Below are 27,037 nucleotides of genomic sequence, written 5' to 3' on the forward strand. Positions count from 1 at the left end.
CCGTGCAGCAAATCCTCCAGAAATGCCGTGAGTACCAGGTTCCTACGCACCATTTGTTCATCGATTTCAAGGCGGCATACGATTGTATCGACCGCGTAGAGCTATGCAAAATCATGGACGAGAACAGCTTTCCCGGGAAGCTCACAAGATTTATCAGAGCAACGATGGACGGTGTACAAAACTGCGTGAAGATCTCGGGCGAACACTCCAGTTCGTTCGAGTCTCGGCGGGGACTACGACAGGGCGACGACTTTCGTACCTATTGTTCAATATTGCGCTTGAAGGTGTCATGCGGAGAGTCGGACTTAACAGTCAAGGCATGATTTTCACGAGATCCAGACAATTTGTTTGCTTCGCGAACGGTATGGATATTATTGAAACGGTGGCAGATTTGTTCACCCGCCTAAAACGCGAAGCAACAAAAGTCGGGCAAATGGTGAATGCGTCGAAAACAAAGTACATGCTGGTTGGCGGAACTGAGCGCAACAAGCCTTGCCTAGGAAGCAGTGTTACGATAGACGGGGATACCTTCGAGGTGGTGGACGAGTTCGTCTACCTCGGATCCTTGTTGACGGCTGTTAGTCGGGAAATACGAAGGCGCATCATCAGCGGAAATTTTTTAAACGGGTTTTTTAAACAATTCCAATGGTTTCAAAATTGTTTTTAGAAATTCCCCAGAAGTTCTTGAGTCGTTTTCAGATGATAATTTCTTCCTCTATTTTTCGGGAATCCCAGGAGTTTCTATCATAACCTTCCATTGACTTTCAAATTTTCCTCTGTACATCGAAAAAAGTTTTTCAAGGTTCCTATTTTCAAATTGACTTTGAAGGCTTTGTAAGGAGATGGAAGTTCTGAGTGAAGTCCTCAGCAATCCCTGAGCCCATCTAAGAGTCTCTTGGGTCAACATAAGAATCTGTATAAACCCTCCGGGGATTTTTGGGAACATTCTACGAACCCTTTGTAATCTTTTGAATGTTTGCAATGACCGTCTGAGAAGATCTTATTCTTATTGGGTACCCTTTGAAGACCATTTGAAAACTTATGAGATTATTTGGCACTTTGGGGCTCTTCCATTGTTAATTACTCATTTATTTATGACGCGTTTCCTTAGCTGCATTTTCTCTTTCGGTTCCGTTTCGTTTCGTCAATGCTCCCAATTTCGTGCATCGCTCCGTAAATAAATACATATCGCATACCCTGTCGATAAGTTTATTGTGACTGAATATGACCATGACGAATCAGAATGTCGCCAGCAGTGCCAAGTACCGGGCCCCAGGTTTTATGTGCTGTTGCTGCTGAGCTGAGGCTGAGAACGGAATTCTCAGTCGGATTTGTTTGCTTTGGGCGCTGCTTGGTGGCCCGTTAAGCCGCTGCTGTGAGTAATGCAATTTTGTTCTTGGTCGTTAAAAAACTCCGAAGAGCAATCACAACAAAACGACACAGCAAAGATTACGGCGACGACGACGACGACGATGATGATGAGGGCAACCGCTAAAGGCTGTACAGTGGTCTATATTTTGAAAATTATGGCATTTTACAAATTTTGATCAAAACAAGTGTTGTGAGTCATGTTTGTAGACCTTGCTTTGGCCATAGTCATAGTGTAGATAAATGTTTGAATTTAAAAAATCGGGTTTTGCCAGCTTTTAAGAAAACGAGACCTCTGTACGACGATGATGATGAAAGTGTTGACGAGGACGAGGACGAAGACGAAAACGACATCGTCGGTGGCGAAAGGGAGTGCAATAATGATGGTGCTATAAAACTAGAAGAAACCATTTCAGACAAATTAGTTCATTGTTTGGGTTTGCGTTCAAGTGAGAACAATTTATGGCCACATTTTACGGAGGTAGAATTGCAAATGATATGGGGCACTGTCGAGTGACAACGGATCGAGGGCGGGTTTGTGTTAAGTGTCAATTTTCTCAACTTACACGTTCGTGGGAGGTTGTGATTTCTTCTAGCTTTTATGACTCGGGTGACATTGATCGTTATGTCGAACAATCCCATTATCTTCTTCTGAAGGGGGGATTTAAACTCGGTGAAGGACCTGTGATGATTATTTTTTTTATAATTAGAATGATTGGACGGTGATTTTGATGAGACCGAAGACGATGGTTGGGGAACACCTATTAAAGTAATCCATAACTCTGAAATGTTAGCTATCGTCCAAACAGTTTGCTTTCCTCCATCAATAAACTTTTTGAAAAGGTCATTTTGAACAGAATGATGGCCCACATCAACGAAAATTCAATTTATTCCAATGAATTAATCAACTTTTACGTGTAACAAATTTGATTCGTTCCAACAAATCATAAGGCTATTATACTGGTCTTTCTCTTCTAGACATAGAAAAAGCATTCGACAGTGTTTGGCATGAAGGTTTGATCGTAAAATTAAAAAAAAAAACTTTAATTTCCCAACATACATTGTTAGAACAATTCAAAGTTATCTGTCAAATCGTACACTTCAGGTTAATTATTAGAACTCCAGATCTGAAAGACTTCCTGTAAAAGCAGGTGTTCCTCAAGGCAGCATTTTGGGACCAATATTATACAATATTTTCACATCTGACTTACCTGAGTTACCTCAGGGATGTCGAAAATCTTTATACACAAATTTCATCAAGCGATGATGTAAATATGACAACCTTTGAACTAAATGCGATGAAAGTAGTTGATACTTTTCATCAAAAATTTACCCTTCTTTTAAGGTATATGTTGAACTAAGCCAAACATTGAATTATAACTTGATTCAATAACAATCAACGTTCAGAAAACGAATCTCTTTTTAGGCAAATGACAGCATAACTAGCAATATTTTTTAAAGAACAGCTATCATTCGATAGAAAAATCAACATAAATAAGAAAAGATAAATTTGTGGTGAAAGTGTTAGCTACAATTTGTATTACGTCCCAACCAGCCTGCTCCTCAGCTACACATATATTGACTGAGAGCTTTCTTTGCCAGTTGACCATTTTTGCATTCGCACATCTTTTTTCCACAAGAAGGCGATCTGCAACCCGACCCCTGAGAAGAATCTGAGTGACAGCCACATGCACATCGAGTGACATAGACCACGATGCACTAACTATGCCCTGGAAAGTCTACAATATTTCCATCCCGAAAAGATTATCTTCCAGCAGAAGGAAATGGTTGAATTGTTATCATGAATCTTGATAGCATTTATAGCACGATGTAATCTTACCACTCGTTTTCATGACTACTACGATTGCAATGCAGTTATTAGCATTACACAGGGCTGTTACTATTTAATAGTGTTAAAAGGGGTCTATGCAAGTTTTCACAAAATAAATTGTACCTTACTTGAAAGCTCTTGTTTTAAGCTTTTGAATGAACTTATTCTCATGGCGGGCATTCGTGGGTTACTTAAGTATTAGAGAACTTTTTTGAAAAAATAGTATGTTCTTGAACATTTCTTTTGCTTCAATTCATTTTTTATGAATTTTATGAAAAAAAATATATGGCCTAAATGTATTTTATATTTATACAAACAACTTCTCTGAAGACACCATTGCGGTTTAAGCTCTCTTAAAATTCTTAAAAAGCTGCTGAGTTATGAATCGCAAATAAAAAAAATCTTGAAAAATCATGTCCACAGTCCACTCAAGGAGCTGTATAAAATATAAAATCCAATGAGTCTGCTTCGAACTTTGGATTTAAATCACAGAAGTGTTAAGAAAGTCGGGAAAAATATTACCATTTGGAGAAAACAACTTTGACTGTTGAAGTTTTCGCCACCCTCGGCCATTGTACTGTGGTCTGGAATTTGAAAGATTTGGTCATTTTCAACTAAATAAATATTGCCAAATATGCCGAGCATGGTGAAACTGGAAAGAATTAAGACCGGTTCGTTCACCACCCTGAAATGGATAAAGTTATGACACATTTAAGTGCCAAACACTTTTCGAGGAAATGGACTATTCAGGAAACTGGGTATTCGTGAGAACTGGCATTCGGAGTACCGATATCCAGAGGAAAGTATCACAACCGATATCCGGTCTTATATACAAATTGTTTGAACGTGAATTTAGCATACACAAGCGTTAATTCCATTGTTTTCGTGAGAATGGAATTTCTGATTACTGCACCTAGTACATTCTGTCATACATTCGCTATGTAGAACAATTTTTGTCATTTTTTTTTTAACAAACCAAAACAACAAGTATTACACCAAAAAAGATTGAAGGTTTTGTTCTCTAGGAGTCAGAAAATGCATTTCATTATCGTATACTCTGGTGATAAACTTTCCACCTTCGTAAATCACACTTAATTGTTGAAAATATTGGTTTGTTTGGTATCAGAAGATGGAGAAGGTCTTAGAAATCATGTTTTTTATGCTCGCTATTCGATTTTAATGATTTCATCACAAAGACATCGAACTCGATGGCTGCATAATAAAATTTGAAGGTATACTTCTATGCAAATACCTATTCTACTCTATTCCTCTCAAGTAATGATAAAAAGACAGATAAAAATTAAGTCCAAAGCCAAAAACAGAGTCTAAACAAATTAAACAATACAAATATTGAAGAACATTTTTGTTTCGTATTCATTTTTCCAATGAAAACTACCTTTAAACATGATATGGCGACTATCGCTTTTTTATGGGCCATACTGTAGGTACGAGTCATAATCCATGTTTGAGGAGGAATTTATAACATTTGTTTTTGAGTTACTCAAAGCCATTTGCTCTGATTCGGCGTATCATGGAGAAGAATCACGTTGATACTTAAGGTTGATTTGTAAACTGATGTCTTGAAAAAAGATTTGAGGGGAAAATTTCACGTTTTTGAACTTTGTACGCGCAGTTGATGATTGTGTTGCTTTTCCATAGTACTTTGTCTTTTGGAGTGATTTTTGCCCAGCTTTTGATTATTGAAGTTTCAAGTCTACATTTACTTCCATTGTTTTCTAATAAATCAACAATATTAATCATATTTTCTTTAATTTCAGGTAATGAAATCTGTCCCATGGTATTAGTAAGTATTTTTAACTTTGATTTACTCAAGTTGAACGCAAATATGTAGCCTCAGGCTACATTTGTAGTTCTTGCCCACTTGAAGAGAAAAAAAATAACATGTATTTTGGTTTGGGTGGGACCATCAGATTGAAGCGAGATGAATAGAAAGAGTGAAACTGTCGACTTTCTACTGCTATTATTTCGTAGTAAAAGGGCTCACAGTGCTCCAGATTAGAAAAAATGGCAGAAATTGCACATTATCAATATTTTACCATTTATAGCCATCACAAGCAAGTTTGGAGCAAGGTTGAGGGTTGAAGACTCTGTTATGGGTACAGCACAAAGGTCGGAAAAAAATGAAGTTTTGCCAAAACAAGTTTTATTGTCTTAATCGATGAAATATGTAATCTGGCGTATTTATTGTTTCGGAAGGGATTATTCACATATTATGTAACTTTTTTTTTAGTTTACTGAAAACATAAATTTTTGTTTGTATTTGACCGAGTTTGATCAAAATGTGAATGAACAGTGGTTAAATATGTTTCACATAAACTTTGTATGTAAAACATTGTCAAAATATATGTAAAATATTGAATCAAATAGCTCTAACTTGAAAATCAGCAATTTTTTGCAAAAAAAATTCAACGGTTTTTGTGATATCTAAGGATGCTTTTTGATGTGCAATATTCTAAATGGCGACAAGAGTGGTTTTCCTTGTTCAAAACCATCAAAATTACTGAATTGTAATATTGAATAGTACTAAAACTTCTACCAAATATTTTTTTTCATCTTCATGCTCGATTGAATAAGCTTTCAGATAGCGCGTAACTTTGGGGAAATATTGCATTCCTAAAATATGAATTTTGTACTTTATTTTAAAATAACATTTTTAAATGTTTTGACTTCAGCCAATTTCACGTGATAAAAGTCAAAGAAATTTAGATTTTAGTGCAATTTTAATCAAGGATCATATAATATAATACATTAGGTGTATTTTAAAATGCAAAAAAAAAAAACATAAAAATCTCAAAACATCTGGTTGTTTTGCCCGCCCCTTTATAAGGAGCCCGACCATAGTGCATAGTCACCACTTTTTGGTTCTCATAGAGCAGAACTCCAACAAAACTGCTGTTTTTCTAACTCTTTTTGGCTTTCAACCTTTTGAAAAAACTGTCGTTTAGGAAAACTTAGGTAAGAAGAATCTTCTTCAATCTTTTCCTTAGTTTTACAAGCGCGTTTGTTCAAGATATCTCCACGGGGAGTGGCGGGAAGCAATTTGTACGATATAAAGAAGCTCTTCTTTAATTGTTTGAAGTACCCTCAATAATAAGTACTAATTTAATAAGGTTAACAACACTTGAGCATGAATTTGCAATCAAGGATGCTTAATCTTTAAAAGAATGAGTAATAGTGGAGAAAAAAAAATATGCTGCTATCTAAATTTGCACAGGTTTTGGTGGGAGTGAATTTGTTGGGTTTTGAGCCAAAAGTTATGGTTTTTGAACACGCGTAGCCATTAAACGTCCGAACATGTAGAAAAATATTTTCCATCTCAAATTCTCGTATGAATTCTTAACTATCTGGTACTACAGATGAATATTTGACTTCGTTTTTCAATTAAAAACATATTTTGGAAATTGGGATTTTGCCAATCTGGGTACTTTACTTATAAGTCACAGAAACAAACCTTTTATCGTTTTTTCGATTTGGATGAATCATTTCATACAAATTGTTCACACAGGATTGGGTTTTAATTTCATAATCGGAAGGTTACAAAATATTCTATCGGAGAAATTTTTCCCATGCATTTTGTATGGGCTGAAATGTGTAGGAAAACGTGATTTTCATTGATTTTCATAATCTGTATAGGAAAAAATAACTAAAAAGTGGAACAAATCAAAATTTTACCGATGGAATATTTTAAATATTTTGAAAAATAACCCAATTACTGAACTCCAGCGGAAAAAAATCCGAGGTACATTCGATTTGTATAATCCGCTGGTTTAGACATAGCGTGTGTCCCAGTTGATGACGGCAGGAAAAACGAAACAAGGCGTATTGTGGCGTTCTTTGAAAGAAAAAATCTAATTTTAACTAACTGTATTTTTCAAAACAAATTTAATTTTTTTTTGTTCCAAAATATCATGCATTGATATCGGAACAAATCGTAGCTCTGAGTTACCTAAAGAAATTCCGCTCCCATCAAACGTGAATAGCCAGAGGCTTCCCTGGTGATCTGCCCGGCAGGATTGTTCGGGATTCGCGGAATCCATTCCGATCTGTTGCCGAGCTAAATTTGAGACCGAAAATTCTCGCAAAACTGAGCAGCGGGCGAGCCAAAGGCACATCAAGGGGGAAGCCACAAACTATTAAAATCGGCAATTTAATTATCGCTGAACGCATCATTTTCGATCGATCGATTGACTGACTAGCTGCGAGTGGGGGCGCCTTTGAAACTCATCAATTTGTGATGGACGTTCAGTTCGGTCTGCGTCCGGTTCCATGGCGATGAGAAGAATGTAGGGTTTTTTTGGCATGAGTCAGACTGTGCGCTCCGGGTTCGGTGGTAGATTTTATCGGGAATTCGTGGAATATTTTCACTAATGGGACTAATGGACCTTTGTGGGATGCACTTTTCGATAACATGATTAAAATGGGAAGATGTGGTGGTTTTTGCTGCAATAATGTGGGTTTGTGAAGGCAATATCAACATGATTATTGAAACTGATCATAAAGTTTTAAAAAATCCAATAGAATTTTAGTAGCTTAACTTCCGCTTGTATACATTTTCACTTGTTCATTAACAAAGGGAAAACGCATTTTGATCGAATAGGTTAAAGAGCATTGTTCGTTCGGTTCGTTACGAGTCATCAAGCTCTCGGAATAATTGATAAATTGTCTCAAATTACCCTCGAAAAGAAACCTTCTGATCTGACTATTGACCACATTAGCGATGATTGCTCTTGGCAAGCACTCGAAGCGTCGTTCGGTATTTGGTAATGGTGTGGTGGCAGCGGCGGCGCTCAGTGCTGGTGATTGCACAAATTATACCCCTTCGGGAATGACAACCATCCGGTAGGTGGCCGCCATTGCACAGATCAACGCACAAACTACTTTTGTTCAATTAGTCCACACTGGGTGTACCCCGATCAGGAAGGCATAACAAAATTGTAACACAATTATAGCAACTGTTGATGTTTATATCAAGGTTCATTTTGATTACCGAAACGACACTGATCCGACTTTGATCCGATGTCAACCTAACATTGGTCCGACATCTGGTAAACATGTAAAGTGTGGCACAGACATGCTAAGGAGAGGAAGTGAGGATGTATGAATCAGAAATAGTTGTAAAATGTAGAACTGCTTCGATTCATATCAGCTCACGTGCGTCATATCAGCCTCAATGGTAGAGGCACTGTCGTTCATGTTGGAGACCCGGATTCAACTCCCGTATTGGTCAGTTTTTTTTGAAAACCGAGTCGCAAAGAGTTAAAATGTACCCAAAATTGTGTTTACAAAAAGTTTTACGTGTAACTAAATGTGTTATAATTTTGAAATAATCGTACCAATGTATGTTATTATTTTGTTAATGTCAGTTTATATTTTCCTATAAATTTTGTAATTTTAATAGCTTATCAGCTTGGTTTGTAACACACTGTAACAAAAATGTATTATATATAAAACACTAGTTATTACAATCCTGTTCTTCTCTTCTGATCGGGACGTGCTAAAGACTATTCGACATCGAAGAAGAAGGAGCAGAAGGTCGTCGTTCCAAGGAAGGCGGTCACGGCGGTGTTTGGACCGGACATTTTAGTAGAATGCGACGACATAATTGAATATAATCACACACACGGCTGTCAACCGTTTGAAAGCCCCGCCCCAGTCGTTGGTTATGCCTCCCGCGGCCAAAAGCACTTCACGAAGAGTTGCCGCTGGCCGAAAAGCAATTAATTGCCGTTAATATATCGATCACGCGAAACACGACAACCGTCCGTCAGAGTGGGAAAGTGTCGGAATAGGAGTTCAGAGAAAGACGGCCGAGGTGAACTAAAGGAAGCTTTCGAGTAGAGTCAGGGCTGGTAGCGGGTCTATTTTCAGACGCAGTCACTGTTTTTATTCAAGCCTCTAGGAAGTCTCCATTTTAAACCAAAATGGTCTCTAAAGAAGGCTTGACACAAACTCCTCTGCGATTGCGAGCGAGAAAGGAAAAGATTCTCTCATTGTTACCTAGGTCCTTTTGTAAAGTTCAGCGAGAAATCCTCAAACGAATCGAGTGAGAGTGCAACAAAATTTCACTCTTGCTGTTATGCTCACCTTACTGCCGTGAATCGCAAGTCAGTCCCATCTGCATTTTCGTCAAAATTGAGTTTTGCTCAGTTTTCAGCATATCTTCCAATGCTCTTTCAGCTGCACTAATGAGATTATATTATTTATTCGGAAAAATTAGGAAAAAAACAACAAGTGAAATTGTTCCATAATGAAAAGTAACTGCATATCAGTCCCACTACAGACTTTCGCACCATGGAACACAAAAATGTAACTTGTTTTGATGATCTTTATACTTTTCTTGTGAAAGTTTCATAAGGATTGGAACATGTTCCAATCCTCAGGAAATTTTTGAATATTCGTATGGAAAACGAGTTTGAAAACTTCACAGCCCATTTTCTCAATGCCCTTCTTTTTACAGATGGGACTGACTTGCGATTCACGGCAGCTTAGCTCACATGTAAAAGAACGCTTGAGTGACCCGTCTGAACAAAACAGGCCTCGCAGAGATGCGATGGCACTCATTTCTGATGATTTTTTTTTCTCCGTTGTGTTTTGTGCCGCATCGTCCTCGCTCATTTTTCGTTGCCCTCTGCTTAAGAGTTTTTCGCTCCTTCGCAAAGAGGCAAAGACAGAACGCTGCTCTAGTCTAGAGCATGCTACCGAGCTCTGGTGATGTTGAGGGGTATTATCAAGCCTGAAGATATCTTAAATGAACTTTTCGTTTTCTTGGTGTCTTTCGGTAATATGTTGATTATTATTTGGTGTCTTTCCCGACTTTTTTAAAAGGACTCTAAATTTCCTATTTTATAGATCCTTAGTCGCTGTACCAGCCCTGCACGGTTGGGAGACCTTTCTCAACCATTAGCGCGTTAGTTAGGACGGTAGTCCGAGCAAATAGGAACAGCACTTCGGCAATTAATCCCATTAATATGGCATTGGTCCGGACAAGTGCGCGTTGTTGATTGCATTTTCGGTTCTCGGCTGGTGAAGAATCGCACTCAGCACTTCTGAAGAATGGGGGGCTGACAAAGGTGTAGAAGAGCCCGACCAAAACGGCCGTCATTCATCAGGTGTACAAATATTGATGAAGTGCCGCGGCGAGAGTTGGGCCAGCTGTCACAGTCAGCATTCAACGAGTGTTTGTCTTTCTCCGTACCCCGTCGAGAAAATTAATTTCTAGAGATGATGATCGAAACCATAAGTGCGAATTTATTGCGCCGATTGACCGACCAATTCAAACGATACTTCAAGCACCATCATTTTCATAGACGAGTAGCGAAGTAAGCGATCGCGTACGATTTCACCGACTTAACGAGGTGTCTTTCAGCTTCACGCATGAGTACAGCACCTGGTCGGCTCGGCCAAATCGCGTCAAGCGGATTATTTCGATTATGCATGCAGGTTTTGTAAAATTATTCGCGTGAATAGGCTTCGGTCTCTCAATGATCCGGTCGTTGAATAACAACGCTGATGAAGAAGAAGTAAGTACCAGCAAGGTTCTTCGTTCTGAATTTCAATGCAAAATCGACATTGAACGTGGAAAGTACGTTATAAAGCTTCGTGGGCCCATAAGCGACGTATACTCTACCTACGGTTTTGTGAAGTCTACGCGGAAGAAGGAGAAGGACTTTCCGATCAACCAAAAGTCTACATAATCTTTTGTTCATAAACAGTGGGGATGCTAACGCCAGATTTTTCGTACGTAATGATATGTCAAATTTAGAACGGTTTCACAATGCCTTTTACTTGCTCATCCCAAGTAGCAACATTTATTTCATGCTGCTCTTCAACGCCAGTTCTTTGAAATTTCTAGTTGATTTTACAGAGCTACGCCAAACTAATCGTAGACATATTACACTACGATGTTATACCTGAAACCTCCATTTACTTCCATGTCACTCATTATACATTTGTGGAGGCACACTGCATAGCATCCGATCAGCATGCAAATATGAATGTTTTGTAGAATCGAGATATTAAAGCATATGCAGCACACAATCACTTATTTCTTAATAAGATGTAGAATAGATAATTTCTGACAATCATCTTGCTTATTGTAATCTATATAACATATTTGATCTTGCGAGAATATTGTCAACAATTTCATAGAAGTTTCACTTAAAATTTTCTTAGCAATTTTCAAAGATTCTGACCAAATTCAAGGCACGATTCATAAAGACTTCTACGCAAGATTCTTAAGAAACTTTCGCCAAGATTTTGAAAAAAATCTGTGCAGGATTTTCTTATAATACTGACAGTATGTAAGTAAGTGTTTTAAGAATCTTGCATAGAAGTCTTCATGAATCGTGCCTTGAATTTGGTTAGAATTTTGGAAGCTTGCTAAAAATATTGGGGAAGTCTTGCACATGTGTTTTGCGAAAAATCTGCCATATCCTGTGAAAACCCAGCAAAAGGCTTACCTTAAATAAATCTCAGAAATGATAACATTCATACCAAAGAATTACTGGTAATTCAGCGTATGATTATTTGGACCCCCGTAACCGGAAGACTCGTAGAAAGTTAATGCACATTCGTAATAACCAAAATGAAATTGCTTACAACTGTATCGAAGTGGAAATAATCAGATATGGTTTAAGTTAACTTAAAGTTGGTAGAGTCATCGTCATCGTCACAGTCATCGGGCCAGATATAAGAAAAGTTTTCAATCTCTTCGAGGGCCGGACAAAAAGGAAACCGCGGGCTTCACGCGGGCTGTTCAAGTATTTGCCCAGAGATTTTTCTAGGGATTCCGTCAGTTATTATTCCAGAAACTTTTTAAAGGAAATACCTTTCAAGTATTATTCTAGGATTTTTCAATGAATTATTTGAATGACACTTCTGAAAATTATTCCGTAAATTTCATAGGAGCTTTTTGCAGTGTTTTGAGGAGATTTCTTCATATAGGGTCATTCATTATTTTAGACAATGTTGGCAGTTCTTTTAATCCCCTGCCATTCATGGTAATAACATTAAAAATAATTTATATGACGCATAAGAAATCTCAAGCCCTCTCTCGATTCATAAACTTTTATGTAATTAATAGATGACCCTTGTATTCCTGTTAGAAATCTTCCAGAACCTTGAATTTCATGACGAGTTCCATCGATAAATTCTTCAAACATTCTTGAATCCTTATAGGACTGTTCTATTTCAGATAGTACCTCAAACATTCTTTCAGCTTTACTTTGAAAAAAATCTCCAGATTCTTGGAAAAATTCATACAATTATTCCAGCGAAGATATCTCCTGATTCTTCCATGACTTTTTCAAAGATTTTTTCGTTAATTTTTTCTAGTTTTCCTCAAGGGATTATTGAAAGAATTGTCTAAGAGTTTCATATAAAATGTACCATGAACTGCTCCCAGGATTCCCGCACGGGTTTCTCCAATAATTCTGAAAAAAATATCTTGAATTTCCCTATGTATTCTTCCCAGTGTTTGGCTCTGTTTTTTTAATTTTCCAAGGTACTTCACCACTTATTTCTCTAAGATTTTTTTTTTTTTTCAAGATTTGCTGCAAAAAGCTCTTCGGAGGATTTTCAAGTGCTCAAGATATGTTTTGCTAGAATATTCTCAAATAAATATAAATACTAATAATGTTCTTACAAATTCTAACATAAAATCCTCCATGGATTCTTCAGGAATTATTCAATATATACAAGAACAGGACAGCATTTTCAATCTCTGTGATTTTTAAATATTTTTCAATATAAATTGTTAATGAATTTCTATGACAAACGGCGACTGATCGCTTTGCAATTATGAGCTTGTTAAAACAACCAACGAACATACCTTTTTTTATTGTCTCAGTCATGTTTAAAATCATCCACGCCATGACGCCGCCGCCGATCAGAATTAAATCGGCGCACAGGTCTATTGTTCATTGTATAGCCCACATTTTATTGTTTTTATGAATTGACTAAAATCAAAATGGCGGCCAATGAATTTTTATATGAGTCCCCCAAAGAATATCGGAATATCTTCAAAACCAGACGATTAATGATCAATATCGACGCAGATTCTGAAAATAGAAGATCTAGAAGATTTGGGAAAAATGGTGCAAAAATATTGAGGGCCAAAAAAGTTAGTGCGAGTTGAGTTTTTTATGGTAAAATATTGAAGCGGCTGGTAGAGGGGTTAACAACACTTTCTCTTGAAATTCTTCAAGGAGATAAAAATACACCTTCTACTCTATTTCTCCAAAATTTTGCGTCGGATTTTTTCCACAAATTTTCCCAAATGTTCCAAAATCAAACAAACAACTTTCAGCAGTTTATGTTTTTATTTAACAAATCTCGAAAACATAACAAAAAACCTATGAAATCACAAAAAAAGAGCATGCCTAGAAATTCCACAGGGATATTCCATCAGCAATCACATTTTTTTATGAGTTCCACCACTCAAAGTATTCTACCGGATTTTTTTATTTAATTTCTCTCTGTATTCCCTTAAACATTTTCCACAAATCCCACAAGAAGTTCCTTCACGAATTTCTTAAAAAAAAATCCAAAAAAGCGTATCAGAAATGCTATCTTAGTTCCTACAAGGTAATTCAGAAATTCTACCTCGATTCTAAATATTAATAGCTTCAATTTTTTCTACTAAAACAAACGTCTAAAGTTCAAAGGCTTTCCAAATTTCGCCAGTAAGACATATCAGTTTGATTTTTATCAAAAGTTTTCAAGTTGTATCGCCAATAAGCGAAAAAAAAACTCGAATTAATCCACTAGATATTACTGAAAGAATAAATCAATACTTTCCAAGAAATTTCAAAATCTTCATTGATGTTGCTCTGAAAATCCTGTAAAACATTTTTTAAGGTATTATATTAGAAATATCTTCTCGTAAGTCCCATAAAAAATTAACCACATATCTTCCTACATTCCAATAAAAATTACAAAATCCTCGAAACAATTTTGCGTATCTGATTTCCTCTTTAATCATAATTCTTATAAAAATTCCTGGAAGATCTCACAGAAATAGTGTCATTTTTTCAGGATTTCCCTTAGGAAAATCGCATGACTTAGCCATGAAAAAATATCAAGAACGGAATCTATACATATAAATATCAGGATAGATTCCTAGAGAAATTTTGAAAACAAACTCTTGAAAAATTTTGAAAACAACTCTTGAAAATTTCTAAATTCCAAGAGTAGATTTCGAAGAAAACGTAGTTGTTGAAGAAATTTTATGTTCCTGATGACATTAATGGAGGACATAATAAGAGAACTGTGACTTTCATGGAATGCTTGATGCCTGAATGATTCTTGATTTCAAACGGTATTTTAAAGGAATTCTCTTAAAAAACTATTGTACGATTCAGCTATTTATAGAAGGATCTTAAAACGAAATTGAGGGAAAAACTGTGAAAAAAAAACTGTTGATTTTAGAGGAAAATGTTGTATGAAGAAGTTGTAGTGATCCGTTTGGACTACAAGAAAAAAATATACATTGGAAAATATTTTATTATTTTTCATGAAAAATTTAAAAATTAAACTAATAGTTTAAAATAATCAAATACTCCATTTTTAATATTTTTCAAATTTTTACCATAGAATCTTGATAGGAAATATATTGGGACAAAGTTTCATGATGGAAAGATGTTTAATAAAAAAGTTCTGATGTTACAATAGGAATCTTGAAATTATTCTGAACCATGTTATCATGATCACTTCTTTATATGTAGCCATTTTTGAATTATATCAAGTTCGATGCAAAAAATAATAATTGAAATGATAAAATTATTTATTTTCACTAGTTGTTCGCGATTCTCCATCAAGAATAATACATTTTCGAGAATATAGGCCATATTTATCTCCACTTACTTATTTTCCTTAATGGAGAATCGCGAATAACCAATGAAAATGGCCTATTTTATTATTTAATTAATGCTTTTGCTATTAAATTTTACATATTTAAAAAAATGACTACTTTAGAGAACTGATCATCATTATGGCTACGAAAAATCTATATACAACAATGACTCGATTTGGTCAACCCTTTTTTGCAAACCTGTTAAACTTACTCTGCATACGCGTAACATAGGGAAGAAATAACATTGATATATTGCTTACATTTTGAAGGGGAGCCGAAAATAATTTTGAAAAAGGGGATGACATTTATTTGTCAAAACGATAAACTTTTCACTTGCCCCACTTATGGGACAAGTGAATAGTAAGGAGACATTTTTCAAAAACATTTTCTGTACTTTTTTCTTCAATTTTATATAAAAATCGATTTCAGCATACTGCTTATATCTGGTGAGAGTCAAGCTAAAAAAATATATACGACCTCATTTTTTAATTTAAAGTCTCTAGAATTTGAAGAACTCCAACTATGCGAAATCCATTACCCACATGCCCCACGGAACCTTACGGGTTTTTGTAGCGCTTGAAAGGTATTTTTTGAATAATTTGAGAATTATCTTCGGAATTACTTGCGGAAGCACTCAAACGAATTTTCAATTAAAAGTTAGAACAGTTCTTAAAAGAATATAAAAAAAACCCTTAAAAGAATTTGAGATATTCTGAACAGTTGAGAGTAATTCCTTGATAACACAGTTGAGAGTAATTCCTTGATAACATATGTAGCCTCAAAAATCTTTGCGTGAATTTCTGGAGGAAAATCAAAGAGTATTTTTGAATATGTCTTCTTACAAAAAATATAAGTATTTTATAAGAATCTGTAGATAAGAACTTGTTGATATATTGCAGGAAAATTGCAAATAATTATTTTCTTGTCATATTCCCGAAGTGACTTCTGGTGATATTTTTTAGCACGGTCATCAGAGATTCATAGAGATTCTTGGACAGATCCATATGAAAAACTAAAAATAGTTCTATCATCCGAAGCTCCAACATTATGCCATTGATCGACAATGGAATCTTGCAGCTTGTGCGATGCAATTTTCAAAATTTAATCGTCGGAGTTGAAGCCACTACTGTATGTTGCCATCATCCCGGGTGACATCTGGTTCCGCACCGTATATCGAAACTTTCCTCGCAATGGAAACAATCAGTAATGTCAGTAGCAAAGGCAACATCGGTCACGCGTTGTAGCGGATTTGGCTTTTCCTGTCTCCTGAGCGTTCTCTCTGGCTGACCTATTTATTTGCTGATACATGGAAACTTTTGGCGAAGGAAAACGTAGACGGTAGTTGTTCGCCACACTCGAACGAATGCTGTGCTCGATTCTCGAACTAGGGATGTTCAATGTTTTATGTTTTATAAATTGTCAAACTGTATGCCCCAAAGTTACATTAAATGTTTTTTTTTGATTGATTTATATAGTGAGCGTTGATCACTCAATTGGCATTTTTACTGAAAGTTTATCGACAAAAATGGGACATCCCCATCTGCCAAGGGAAGTTCATCTTCATACAATGTTCCGAGCGGTTTTAAGTTATTCCAAATACAAAAGATGCACAAATTAAGCACTGCTGTGCTGCTGTGGTTTCGTCTCGAGTTCTCAAATCTTACAATGTCGCCATTCCATAAAAATCGGTTATGCATCATCATGCAAAAGTAGCTACGGTGCGTGTTTGCTGCATTAAATGGGGGACATTGTTGCTTTTAAATGGTCGATGATGACTTCGTTGACGGGTTAATGTTTTCCTATTTTGGGAACTGAACATTGGTACGGCTTTGATGACAATGTACAATGATTGTCTTGGAGACATCTTAAAATTTTCCAGCCACCTACCTAGGTTGCTTCCAAAATATGTTGAGAAGAACGGCTCACTGTACGAAAAAAGATAAATTTAAAATGTAACTTTGATTTTCAAACATGTCTGCTGAATCGGAACAAAAACAAAACAGAATGCTCACGAACATCAGAGTGTTGATTTACTCGCATCTGCCGTGCTCGCGAGTAAACGAAGCTAAAGTGATTCGTGAACGTGTTCGGAACTGTTCAATGGCATTTGCGCTTTAGGAAAAAATAAGCTATTTCCCTCCGAGATTTCTGGTTTTCAAGGGTTTTTGACTACAAACTGGTAGTTTACTGTCGATTTGATGGATGTATTTGATTGATTTGTCTGTCAAAACCGTAGTAAATCACATCTTGTTCGGTTACTAGCGAATAAATGTTCGTGAACGTTTTCTATTTCTTTTGGTATGTTTTCACGAGTAGGCGGGTGCGATCTTACTCACACGGCTCTTATCAGGTCTGTCATGCTTGTTTTGCGTTGATTTACACTTGTGAGGTTCTTTCATGATGCGAACATTTCCACGGATGGTCAGGATTCGAACCAATGTGCTGTTTATTATGTCTATTACTGTAACATGTGCAGTAACATTGCATTGTTTAGGCAAAAGCTTATTAGTGAGTTGCTGATCCCTAAATAATCATTACTAATTGTATAGATAATCAAATCATTTCCTTGAAATTGCATGCATCAAATCGTTAATACCCGCTGTGGAACAATTGATATATTTATGCCCAGTTTTTCTCTTAATTTCATTATTGGAAAAACAATGCCCAACATATCACGCTAAAACCTAATACACATTTTTACCCGTGAAAATAATAACAAACCACATTAGCGTTTAGCTTTTCCAGAAAAAAAGCACTCCCATCCATCCAAGCAGTATCCATTGGCTACGATTCTATCGAACCGACACACGAACCTTTGCTTCGGGTTTCGCACGTGTCCGCTAATTACAAGCCTGGAGGGGGCTTTTCGGACAAAAGGATATATATTTACAAAACAGTGCAGTCTCACCATTATCATCAGCGCCGTCATTAGCATCATCATCATCATCATGATCATCATTAATTAAACCAATGAGGGGGAAGAAGTCAGGAACGGCGATGACCATGGCAACCCACTGGAATCATCTGGATGCCCACCGACGACGACGATGGGCTCTACCGGGAAAAGTAAATCGTAAAATGACCGCAACCCACTCGAGTTGCGGTGGTTTCCGAGAGGTGATTGGGTTATTTTCTACCCGAAAACGAGGGGATTCGGGAAAGTCTGAAGAAGTTGTTTTTGGAGTTTGGATGAATTGTCTTCCCAACCAGCTGAAAAAGTTTAGGAGTAAATTTGGGGTTTCTGAAGTTAAGTTTTACGAAATTTCAAAGACGAATAACATAAACACCAATAACTGAAAAAAAACTTTTTCTTCTTCTTGCATGAATGTCCTCACTAGCACAGCCTGCTTTTCAGCTTAGTGTTCTTATGAGCACTTGCACAGTTATTAGCTGAGAGCTTTCTTTGCCAAAGTTGCCATTTTCGCATTCTATGCCCAGGAAAGTCAGGGAAATTTCCTTTACGAAAAGATCCTGGACCGACCGGGATTCGAACCCAGACACCTTCAGCATGGCTTTGTTTCGTAGCCGCGGACTCCAACCACTCGGCTAAGGAAGGCCCCAAACAAAACAAAACAAACGAACCAAAACAAACTGATATTTAAAAAAAACCTATAACACAAAGAGGTTTATTAATTTAAACAACTAAAAACGAATTAAATTTATTGTTCAATAACTGAATAACTGGATTACTAAATAAATCAATAACTGATTATCTTGAAAACTGAAAAACTAAATTATTGAATAATTGAATTACTAAATAAATAAATAAAAAACTTAATAACTGAATTCGCTGAGTAACGCTTGAATAACTGAATGATTTAAATCCTGAATAACTGCACAAATGAATAACTAAATAACTAAATAACTGAAATAATTATTCAAAGTATATTTTGTTCTATGTTATGCATATTCATGATTAATACATACATAATTTTGTTGATGTTTATTGTTCAAAATTCAAACTTGGAATTTCTGGAAACACTATTTTATCCATTTAACATTATAAAATCAGTATAAGTTTTAATTCTTCTCTCGTTTCAAAATAACGCTGAGCTGATCCATATTTTCATGAATTTGGGGGAGCTCAGCCCAAAACCTTGAAGTTTCATGTATAACTCTTGGTTACAAATTATTTTGACGTACCTTTAATATTATTATATATTTTTTAAGGTAACACGGATAGCCATACTATTTTACGTAACATTTGTCTTATTCTAACAAGTATCATCAAAACATTGCAGAAGCCTTTATTAGATTTATTATTGATTAGGTTGTTTACTACATATAGTGCTAGGCAGAATAAAGTACGCATTGGCTATTTTTCACACAACTATCAAGTCAAGTTTGGAGGATTGGATATGGATTCGTGTGCTTTTGTCGACCTGAAATTTTCACCGCAGCTTAGAAATTAAATAGTTTCCTAATTACCATAAAATTCACAAGTACTATGGTTCTCTAACTCGATATCGAGATACAAAATATCGAGTAAGGGAGAGATGACTGTAACTCCAAAAATTGTATCTAAAAAAGTATTTCAAGTTCATAATTGTATATAATTTGTCAATATTTACGATTTCCAATAGCTTGAGAGTTTGTTTATGAAAGACTGATAACTAACTAACTAACTGAGATAATATCATGTTGTTTCCAAGCTGAGGTCAATCTGAACACTAGAAGCCGAGATCCAACCCTCCAAACTTGACAATTTTGCATGGAAAAAGATCAATGCATGCTTCATTCTGTTCAATACTGGATATAGAATTATAATGATACATTTTCAAACCGATATATATCTTTTTCAAGTCATTAGTTACTATTCGAAAAGTCTGTAATAATTGAGACAGTCATTTAAATTTGATTTTTAATTTTTGAGGGATCCTCCAGAAACGCTTTAAGAAATACCTCCTGGAAAATTGCTAGGTGAATTATTTTAAAGAATTTTCCTGGTAATCTTCCAGTTATTTTCTCAGAGATTTCTTCAGAGATTCGTTCTGACCTTCTAAAAACTCCTCCGGGGATTCCTTCAAGAATTCCTCTAGAAATTACTCCAAAGATTAACCATGGAACCATACTTCAGAAATTTTATCAGAAAATACTTCAAAAATTTCCTCAGAGATGACATTACGAAAATCTCTACCGTAATTCCTCTTGGAAAATATTTTCATTGATTCCTCCAAATATTTCTCCAGACATTTCTCCATGGATTCCTCCCAGGACTATCCAAGGATTTCTACTGGAATATCTGCAGGTATTTCTCCAGGGATTCCACCCGCATTATGATTCTTCCAGGGACTCCAAGGACTAGTTCAGGATTTTCTCCAGGGATTCCTAGAGCAATTTACACAGATCCTTCAAAAATCTCTGCATCAATTAACCCAGGTAACCTTTATCTATTCTTTCTGCAATTCACTCAGGTAATCATCCAGAGATTCCTACAGTATTTTTTCCAGAGACTGCTCCAGGGATTATTCCAGGAAAATTTCTACGGGGACTCCTCCAGCGATTTACGCAGCAATTTCTTCAGGAATTTCTCCAAGAATCACTCCAAAAAATCTTTGCATGGGTTCTTCTAAAAATTGTTCCAGGGATTTCTTCAGGAATTCCTCCAGAGGTTTTCTCGGGTATTCATCTTGAGATCCCGGAAAAATTTGTTTCTAAAGATTTTCCATGGATTCAAGGGCAAGGATTCCTCAAGGGATTCTCCCAGAGATTTTTCTAGTGGTTCCTTCATGTAATGGAGATTACTCCAAGGCTTCATTTTCCAATCCTGGTATTCGCAACCAAATTCCTGGAGCAATTCCTGGAGGAATCCAAAAGATTATACTGGAGAAACCTAAGGAGGAATTACTAGAGAAACTTCGCAAAATCTATAGAAGAATACTTGTGAAGATTTGCTTGCATAAATCCCTGACATAATCTTTGCAGGAATCTCTAAAAAAACACCTGACGGAAATCCTGGAGGAATTTTTGATGATATTCCTGACGCCATATCAGATATGGCCCTATGGATATGGTATTCCTGATGCTATATATAAGTTCAACAAATTCCATGGAACAAAATAATAGAGTATGTGGCTATACTGTCGTTGGTAAATGGCTGGGCATGGCGTACCATTGGTACCTCGCGTACCTGAAGGAATAAAATAGTGCGGTCCCTAGCCTCTTACCCAGCAACTCCTATCCCTACCTCCTCGCGGTACTGGCCGGGGTACGAGTAACCTTAGGGAAGATCGGGTAACCAACATCCGGTGGGAACTTTGAACCTGGAACGTCTGTCCTCCGGAAATCTAGGTGTTTGGTGTCAGGCCCTGCAAACCAGCCGTAAAAAAATCAAGCAACGAACAATCAACGAGAGAATACGAACCGGGACAATACGAAGACCACAGCGACGTAAAGGGACTGGCGATTGGAAGCTCGGTACGTGGAACTGTAAATCTCTCAAATTCATCGGGAGCACACGCATACTCGCCTACGTGCTGAAGGACCGCGGATTCGGCATCGTAGCGTATATAAAGCAATTGGAATGAATCGATAATTTGGATATAATCAAACATAAAATCAATAAAAAGGAATCAATAAATTAGTGGAAATAGGCTCAACTAAATTTTCAGTAAATTTTTGAATTCTTATAAATACAAAATTGAAAACTAACTTAAAAATATAAAACAATACACAAAAAAGAAAAATTTATAGTTTTCATTAAAATAACAACTAACAAGTTTATAATAAATTGAGAAGGTATCGAAGTTTTATAATTGTTTTACATCAGGGAAAAAACGAAACCTGTATACCTCAAGATTAAGCTTATAAAGATTTCATAACCACATCAACAATTTCATGTATATTTAAAAGAATTTAGAAGAATTCAGTCAGGTTTGGATGATGATACCACAATAAATTACTCAAGAGGGGTTTAACCAAGGGTTTAACCAAGGGTTTTCTCCGTGGATTTCATCAAAAATTCCCCCAGGAATTCAATTTTTCAATGGATTCCACTACGAACTTCTTTAAGAATACAACTTGAAGACTTGTTGTATTCAGAATTGCTCAATGATTCCTCTAATAATCCAGAAATTTCTTCGGATAACTATCTGTGAACATTTTCAGAAATTATTGGAGGAATGCCTAATAAAAATCCCGAGAGGTATATCCAATACCCACATTGGAAACCGTGGAGAACGAAACGAGACTTTTGTGATTCTTGGAAACCTCTAGGGAGGATCACTTCAACTCATGGACACGCATGTGGTACTCTAGAAAATGAAAAGAAAAGCGTATAGAACCGCTGTGAAACTTGTCTGAATTCTTGTTATCTAGGGTTTTTAATCGTTTACTTTATACAATATTAAGCTATTTTTGATTACGCTTGTGGACTGAGTTTCGAAAGTTTTCAAAACTAAACATTCGTGTGCGCTTCTTCTTGTTTCTGGCGTTACGTCCCAACTGGGACAAAGCCTGCTTCTCAGATTAGTGTTCTTATGAGCACTTCCACAGTTATTAACTGAGAGCTTTCTTTGCCGATTGACCATTTTTGCATGTGTATATCGTGTGGCAGGTACGATGATACTCTATGCCCTGGGAATCGAGAAAATTTCCTTTACGAAAAGATCCTCGACCAGTGGGATTCGAACTCACGACCCTCAGCATGGTCATGCTGAATAGCTGCGCGTTTACCGCTACGGCTATCTGGGCCCCTTCGTGTGCGCTTCTGAACTTGAATCAAGTATAAAGAGTAATCTCAAATTTTATATTTAGAGGTAACGCAAATGACTTGACGGTGATTTTTCAAGCCATGAAATATTAACTTCAGATAAATGTTCATAACTTTGTTATTTTGTAATCAATTTTGACGCTCTTTACATCATTCTCTTCAAAATTAAATTTATAAAAGGTTTGTAGAATTTCAAATTTGTCTTAAATCAAAACTAGTCTTAGTTAAAAGTAGTTTCCTTCAAATTTTTCCTCTTTTTATGAATTTTTAACGGAGTATGCTATATTTTTCAATATTTTGTCAGTTAAACATTAATGCTTAACCTGAAACTAGATTTCCTCATTTGTTAAACTTTTGAAAAGGTCTAAGATGCAATTTTTCATAAATTTTATAGCACAAATATTCTTTATTTTTATTTATTTGTTCAAAAATAAGTGCATTGTTATATTCGTAGTTATAATGATGTGCTTTATAAACTTCAGTCTAAAAGTAAAAATGTAGCCCCGGCGAAAAAAAATCAACAATTTGAAGAAGTTTGATTGTTTTCATTGAACAATCATGTTTTAAGGTAGTTTTTGTTTGATAACTAAGTCAAAACAAATGCACGCTATTTCTAAACCAGCAGATTATGAAGATCGAATGTACCTCGTTTCTTTTTCCCACTAGAGATCAGTATTTGATTTATAATCTCATAATCGAAAGGTTTTAATATATACCATCGGTGAAATTTCTTTCATACATTTTGTATGGGCTGAAATACGTAGGAAAATGTGAATTTCATGGGCTGTATATGAAAAAAATAGCTAAAAAGAGGATAACATCAAAATTTCACCGATGGAATATTTCAAAACCTTGAAATGTTTAATTAAATTTTTGTATACACAGTTTTAAAACAAATAAATTAGCTTTAAAAGCATGTAAAAATATCTAGATTGGATGAGTATTTATGAAGTTATGGACGAGCAACGATGATTTTTTTTTTTATTAAAAAGAGGAACATTTTAGGGAAAACTATTTTTAACTATTTAATGTTTTTCACACTTTTTATAAAGTTTTGAAGAGAATGATGCAAAGAGCATACAAATTGGTTACAAAATAACAAAGTTATGAAGATTTTACTGAAGATCCTAACTTGAAAATCCACCTTTAAGTCGCTTGCGCCACCTTCAAATCTTAATATTTTTTGCTCAAAATTTGAGGTTTCCCTTTTTTGTGATTTGAACTCAGAGGAGCACAAGAATTTTTGGTTATGAGAACTTTCGAAATATTAGACGCACTCCACTGTAGACCCTTAAATTTATGTTTCTTAATACTATTGGATAGAACGAGTTACCTATATCATACAGTTGAGTAGTATGTATGTGATTCATTTTTCTGAACTATGATTTTGCTTGTAGAAAGATCTTATTTACGCCGTAGTTATTTAGAGGGGGTCTGATTTTGATACCTACATATACTACATTATTATAGAGACTTATTACATTTATAGGAAGATACTCAAAACATTCTTGAGCATTTCTTTATTAGGATGCTCGCTAAAACCGTATAATTTGAGATGCTTTTTGAAAAGCAATGTGAAAATCACGTATTTCTGACGTTCTGACTGTTAAAACTCCTTTTTCACTTGTAAGAGTATACAATGTTTCTAGAAACCGATTTCAAGGTCATTTCAAAAAGTAGACAAATTTTATTCTGCACATATCCAACCTTCAAACTTTGTGCGTTTTATAGCTACTAGAATTGTGTTTTTTATCGTTCAAATTCTAACCACTCGGAATCGATACATTTACCATCTTCGGAATCCTATTCCTGAATCACATCTTTAAATGCACACGGCAGCCAAATCCAATTTCGAATCCGATTTTCCCATTTGCTTCCACTGAGCGATATCCCATTCCATCAACGGCTTCCTATCCAACCTCTCCCACCTCCCCCCGCTTTCTCTTCAGACCACAGTCTGCCTCAGCCACAGTCTGTTTATTAATTTTCCACTTTTCCTAACGTCAATATTTTTTCTTCTCTTTCGATATTATTCCAGGACTCTCCCCCGCGTCTCTCTCTCACAGGATAAGCGTTATCCTTGCACCGTTCTCTCTCTCAGGCACGCAATTCGAGAGAGCCAGAGAGTGAGGAGAAGAGACCATAGCGCAAGGACATTCCCCTCGACAAACGACATTGGAAGAGCCTGGAGACCGTTTCAGTTGCCATCGGGCAGAGTTCTGAACCGGTTGTCGTCGTGCGCTCCGAGACATCAGACAAAACGGAAACGAGGTCACATTGCCGTGTGTTGCGTACTCCCGACTGGAGGAGGGCAGGAAACAGGAAGAGCAGTGACCCGAACGGGTGAAGATAATACAATCGGAGTGATAGTTGACCTCCGCGCGCGATTGTTAGAATCGGATTCGGGTTGCGAGGTACGACGACTTTTCACGTGAATTCGTAGAACGAGCCGTGTGATTCCCGTTACGCAGTGCAACGAATTGATCCGTGCCGTCGGGTTCGATTGAGAAGAATACGCTTAGGCAGCTCCAGAAGAAGTGGTAGAAGCAAATAATTAAATATTCCGCCTGTGTGAGCGAGTGTTTGTGCTAGGCAGCAGAGATATCCACCCGAAAGAGAATATAAGGTACGGAGTGCTGGTTGATGTTTTTCGAGAAGACGAGTGCGGTGCTTGCGTCTATGTTTCTTTCCATGCCAGTCCCGTAAAGAGTGGTGCGAGGGAGGGTGATTAAGTGGAATGAGTGAGCCTCCTCTTTCTGGTTCGCGGTGTTTCTAGTCTTCTGCTTCTTCAAATAGGCAGGCATAGGCAGACGACGGCCTCCGTCCAATGCTTTGTGTGTTCTCCGAAACCTGGAATTATTCTGTACACCCTTCGGGACGGCTAAGCGCTGGATCCAGGATTTGTACCGGTGTGAGTGCGTCTGTGCGGTGTACTCACTCGCCAGGAACGGAAAGAAGAACCCCTCGCCTTCGGGTTGACCGTATTTGTGTAGGTATCTGATGCAGATGCCAGTTTAGAGCGCTGCTGCCAGAAGAAACAGACATGTGATAAATGTGAACACAGCGGTGTTCAACGACGAGCAAAGAATCCCAAGAAGAGCTCTCAAGCACCAAGTGCCAAGAAGAATGTGAAAAAAATGACGAAAATCCTCGACGAAACTCGACCGAGATGTGCTTAGACAGTGTTTCGGGGCGTTTTTGTTCTAGTTTGGGATAATTTCCATCATTTCGGGGGTGAAAATCGATAATCCTCTACTTGAGAGGTGGAAGCTCTGTGTGAATCCGTAAAAAACAGCACTAATAGTGTGAAAGGTGCATTAGCGTAATCGCTCCAAATAAAAAAATAATCCGTAGCATACGTGCGTACGGAAGTGTGCACGTTTCACCATGTTTCCCGAAGGGACATTGCACAAAAAATACAAGATCTCCTTATCGTTGAACCGCGTCGACGAGTCTAACCATGGTCGGAGTAGCAGCCTTAACCGGATAACCCGAAGTCTATTAACCAGTCCACAACAACCAACGCAACCGGAAGATGACTGCAGCAGTAGCCTTAGTAGTAGGATCAGTAGTGATATCGACAGCTGTCTACGGTTACGGCCAAACTTGCTGGACTGCTCCTGCAGCCAGACGATGGACAGTGTCAACGAGAACCACAACGACATGCTGCCCAGCTGCCCCCCATTGCCCAGTAGTAGTCACCCCAACCCTAGTGCTAATAGCTGTACCCGCAAATTTGGCCGGCGGAGACAACGGCGGCCGGATACAGTCAAAAAGGTCCGAGTGAGAAACTCAACCTCCCAACGGACCTTCAACACCCCAACCAGGCGATCTACCACCTCCCTAGCGTTAGTCCTATTTACCACCCTCCTAGTACTACTACACCCGACCCGGGTAGCCACGGTCCTCCTGGACCCCAATGGGGATGGCACGGGACCGGCCGGAGCACCGGTTCAGGTCTTCGGCGGCGATGGGTTCGGCAGTCTGAACCTGGAGAAGAGCATCGCGGCCGTGTTTAGCCGAGTCGCGTACGGCTCAACGACCACGACCAAGCGTAGCATACCGGACAACGTGTACGTGCCCAGTCTGACGACCGTTTCGACGCCCCTGCTGACGACGTTTAGGTAAGTGGCCCCGACTGTACGATTTCCTGTCTAATCAATTTGATGTATTGTTCGGTGGGGGGGGATTCGTGGCAGAACGAGGAGAAACACGCGTGCACCATTATTATGTCTGACTCGGCGATTGCATCGCG

The 27,037-nt window shown here is 37.2% G+C and overlaps 1 protein-coding gene across 4 annotated transcripts in view; it reads left to right on the forward strand.

The window, feature by feature from the left end:
• Window positions 1–27,037, forward strand: part of LOC5571211 — a 579,023-nt gene that overhangs the window by 502,047 nt on the left and 49,939 nt on the right. For 3 of the 4 annotated variants that reach the window (XM_021853041.1, XM_021853040.1, XM_021853039.1), the window contains one exon: window positions 24,821–26,906. In XM_021853041.1, coding sequence (XP_021708733.1) covers window positions 26,170–26,906 — 737 coding nt within the window. In that variant the 5' untranslated portion in view covers window positions 24,821–26,169. Of the gene's footprint in view, window positions 1–4,977; window positions 5,004–24,820; window positions 26,907–27,037 lie in introns of all 4 variants that reach the window. The other variant, XM_021853042.1, reaches the window with a different exon arrangement.

This window comes from Aedes aegypti, chromosome 3 (genome assembly GCF_002204515.2).
Source record: "Aedes aegypti strain LVP_AGWG chromosome 3, AaegL5.0 Primary Assembly, whole genome shotgun sequence".
NCBI classification, from domain to species: Eukaryota; Metazoa; Arthropoda; class Insecta; order Diptera; family Culicidae; genus Aedes; species Aedes aegypti.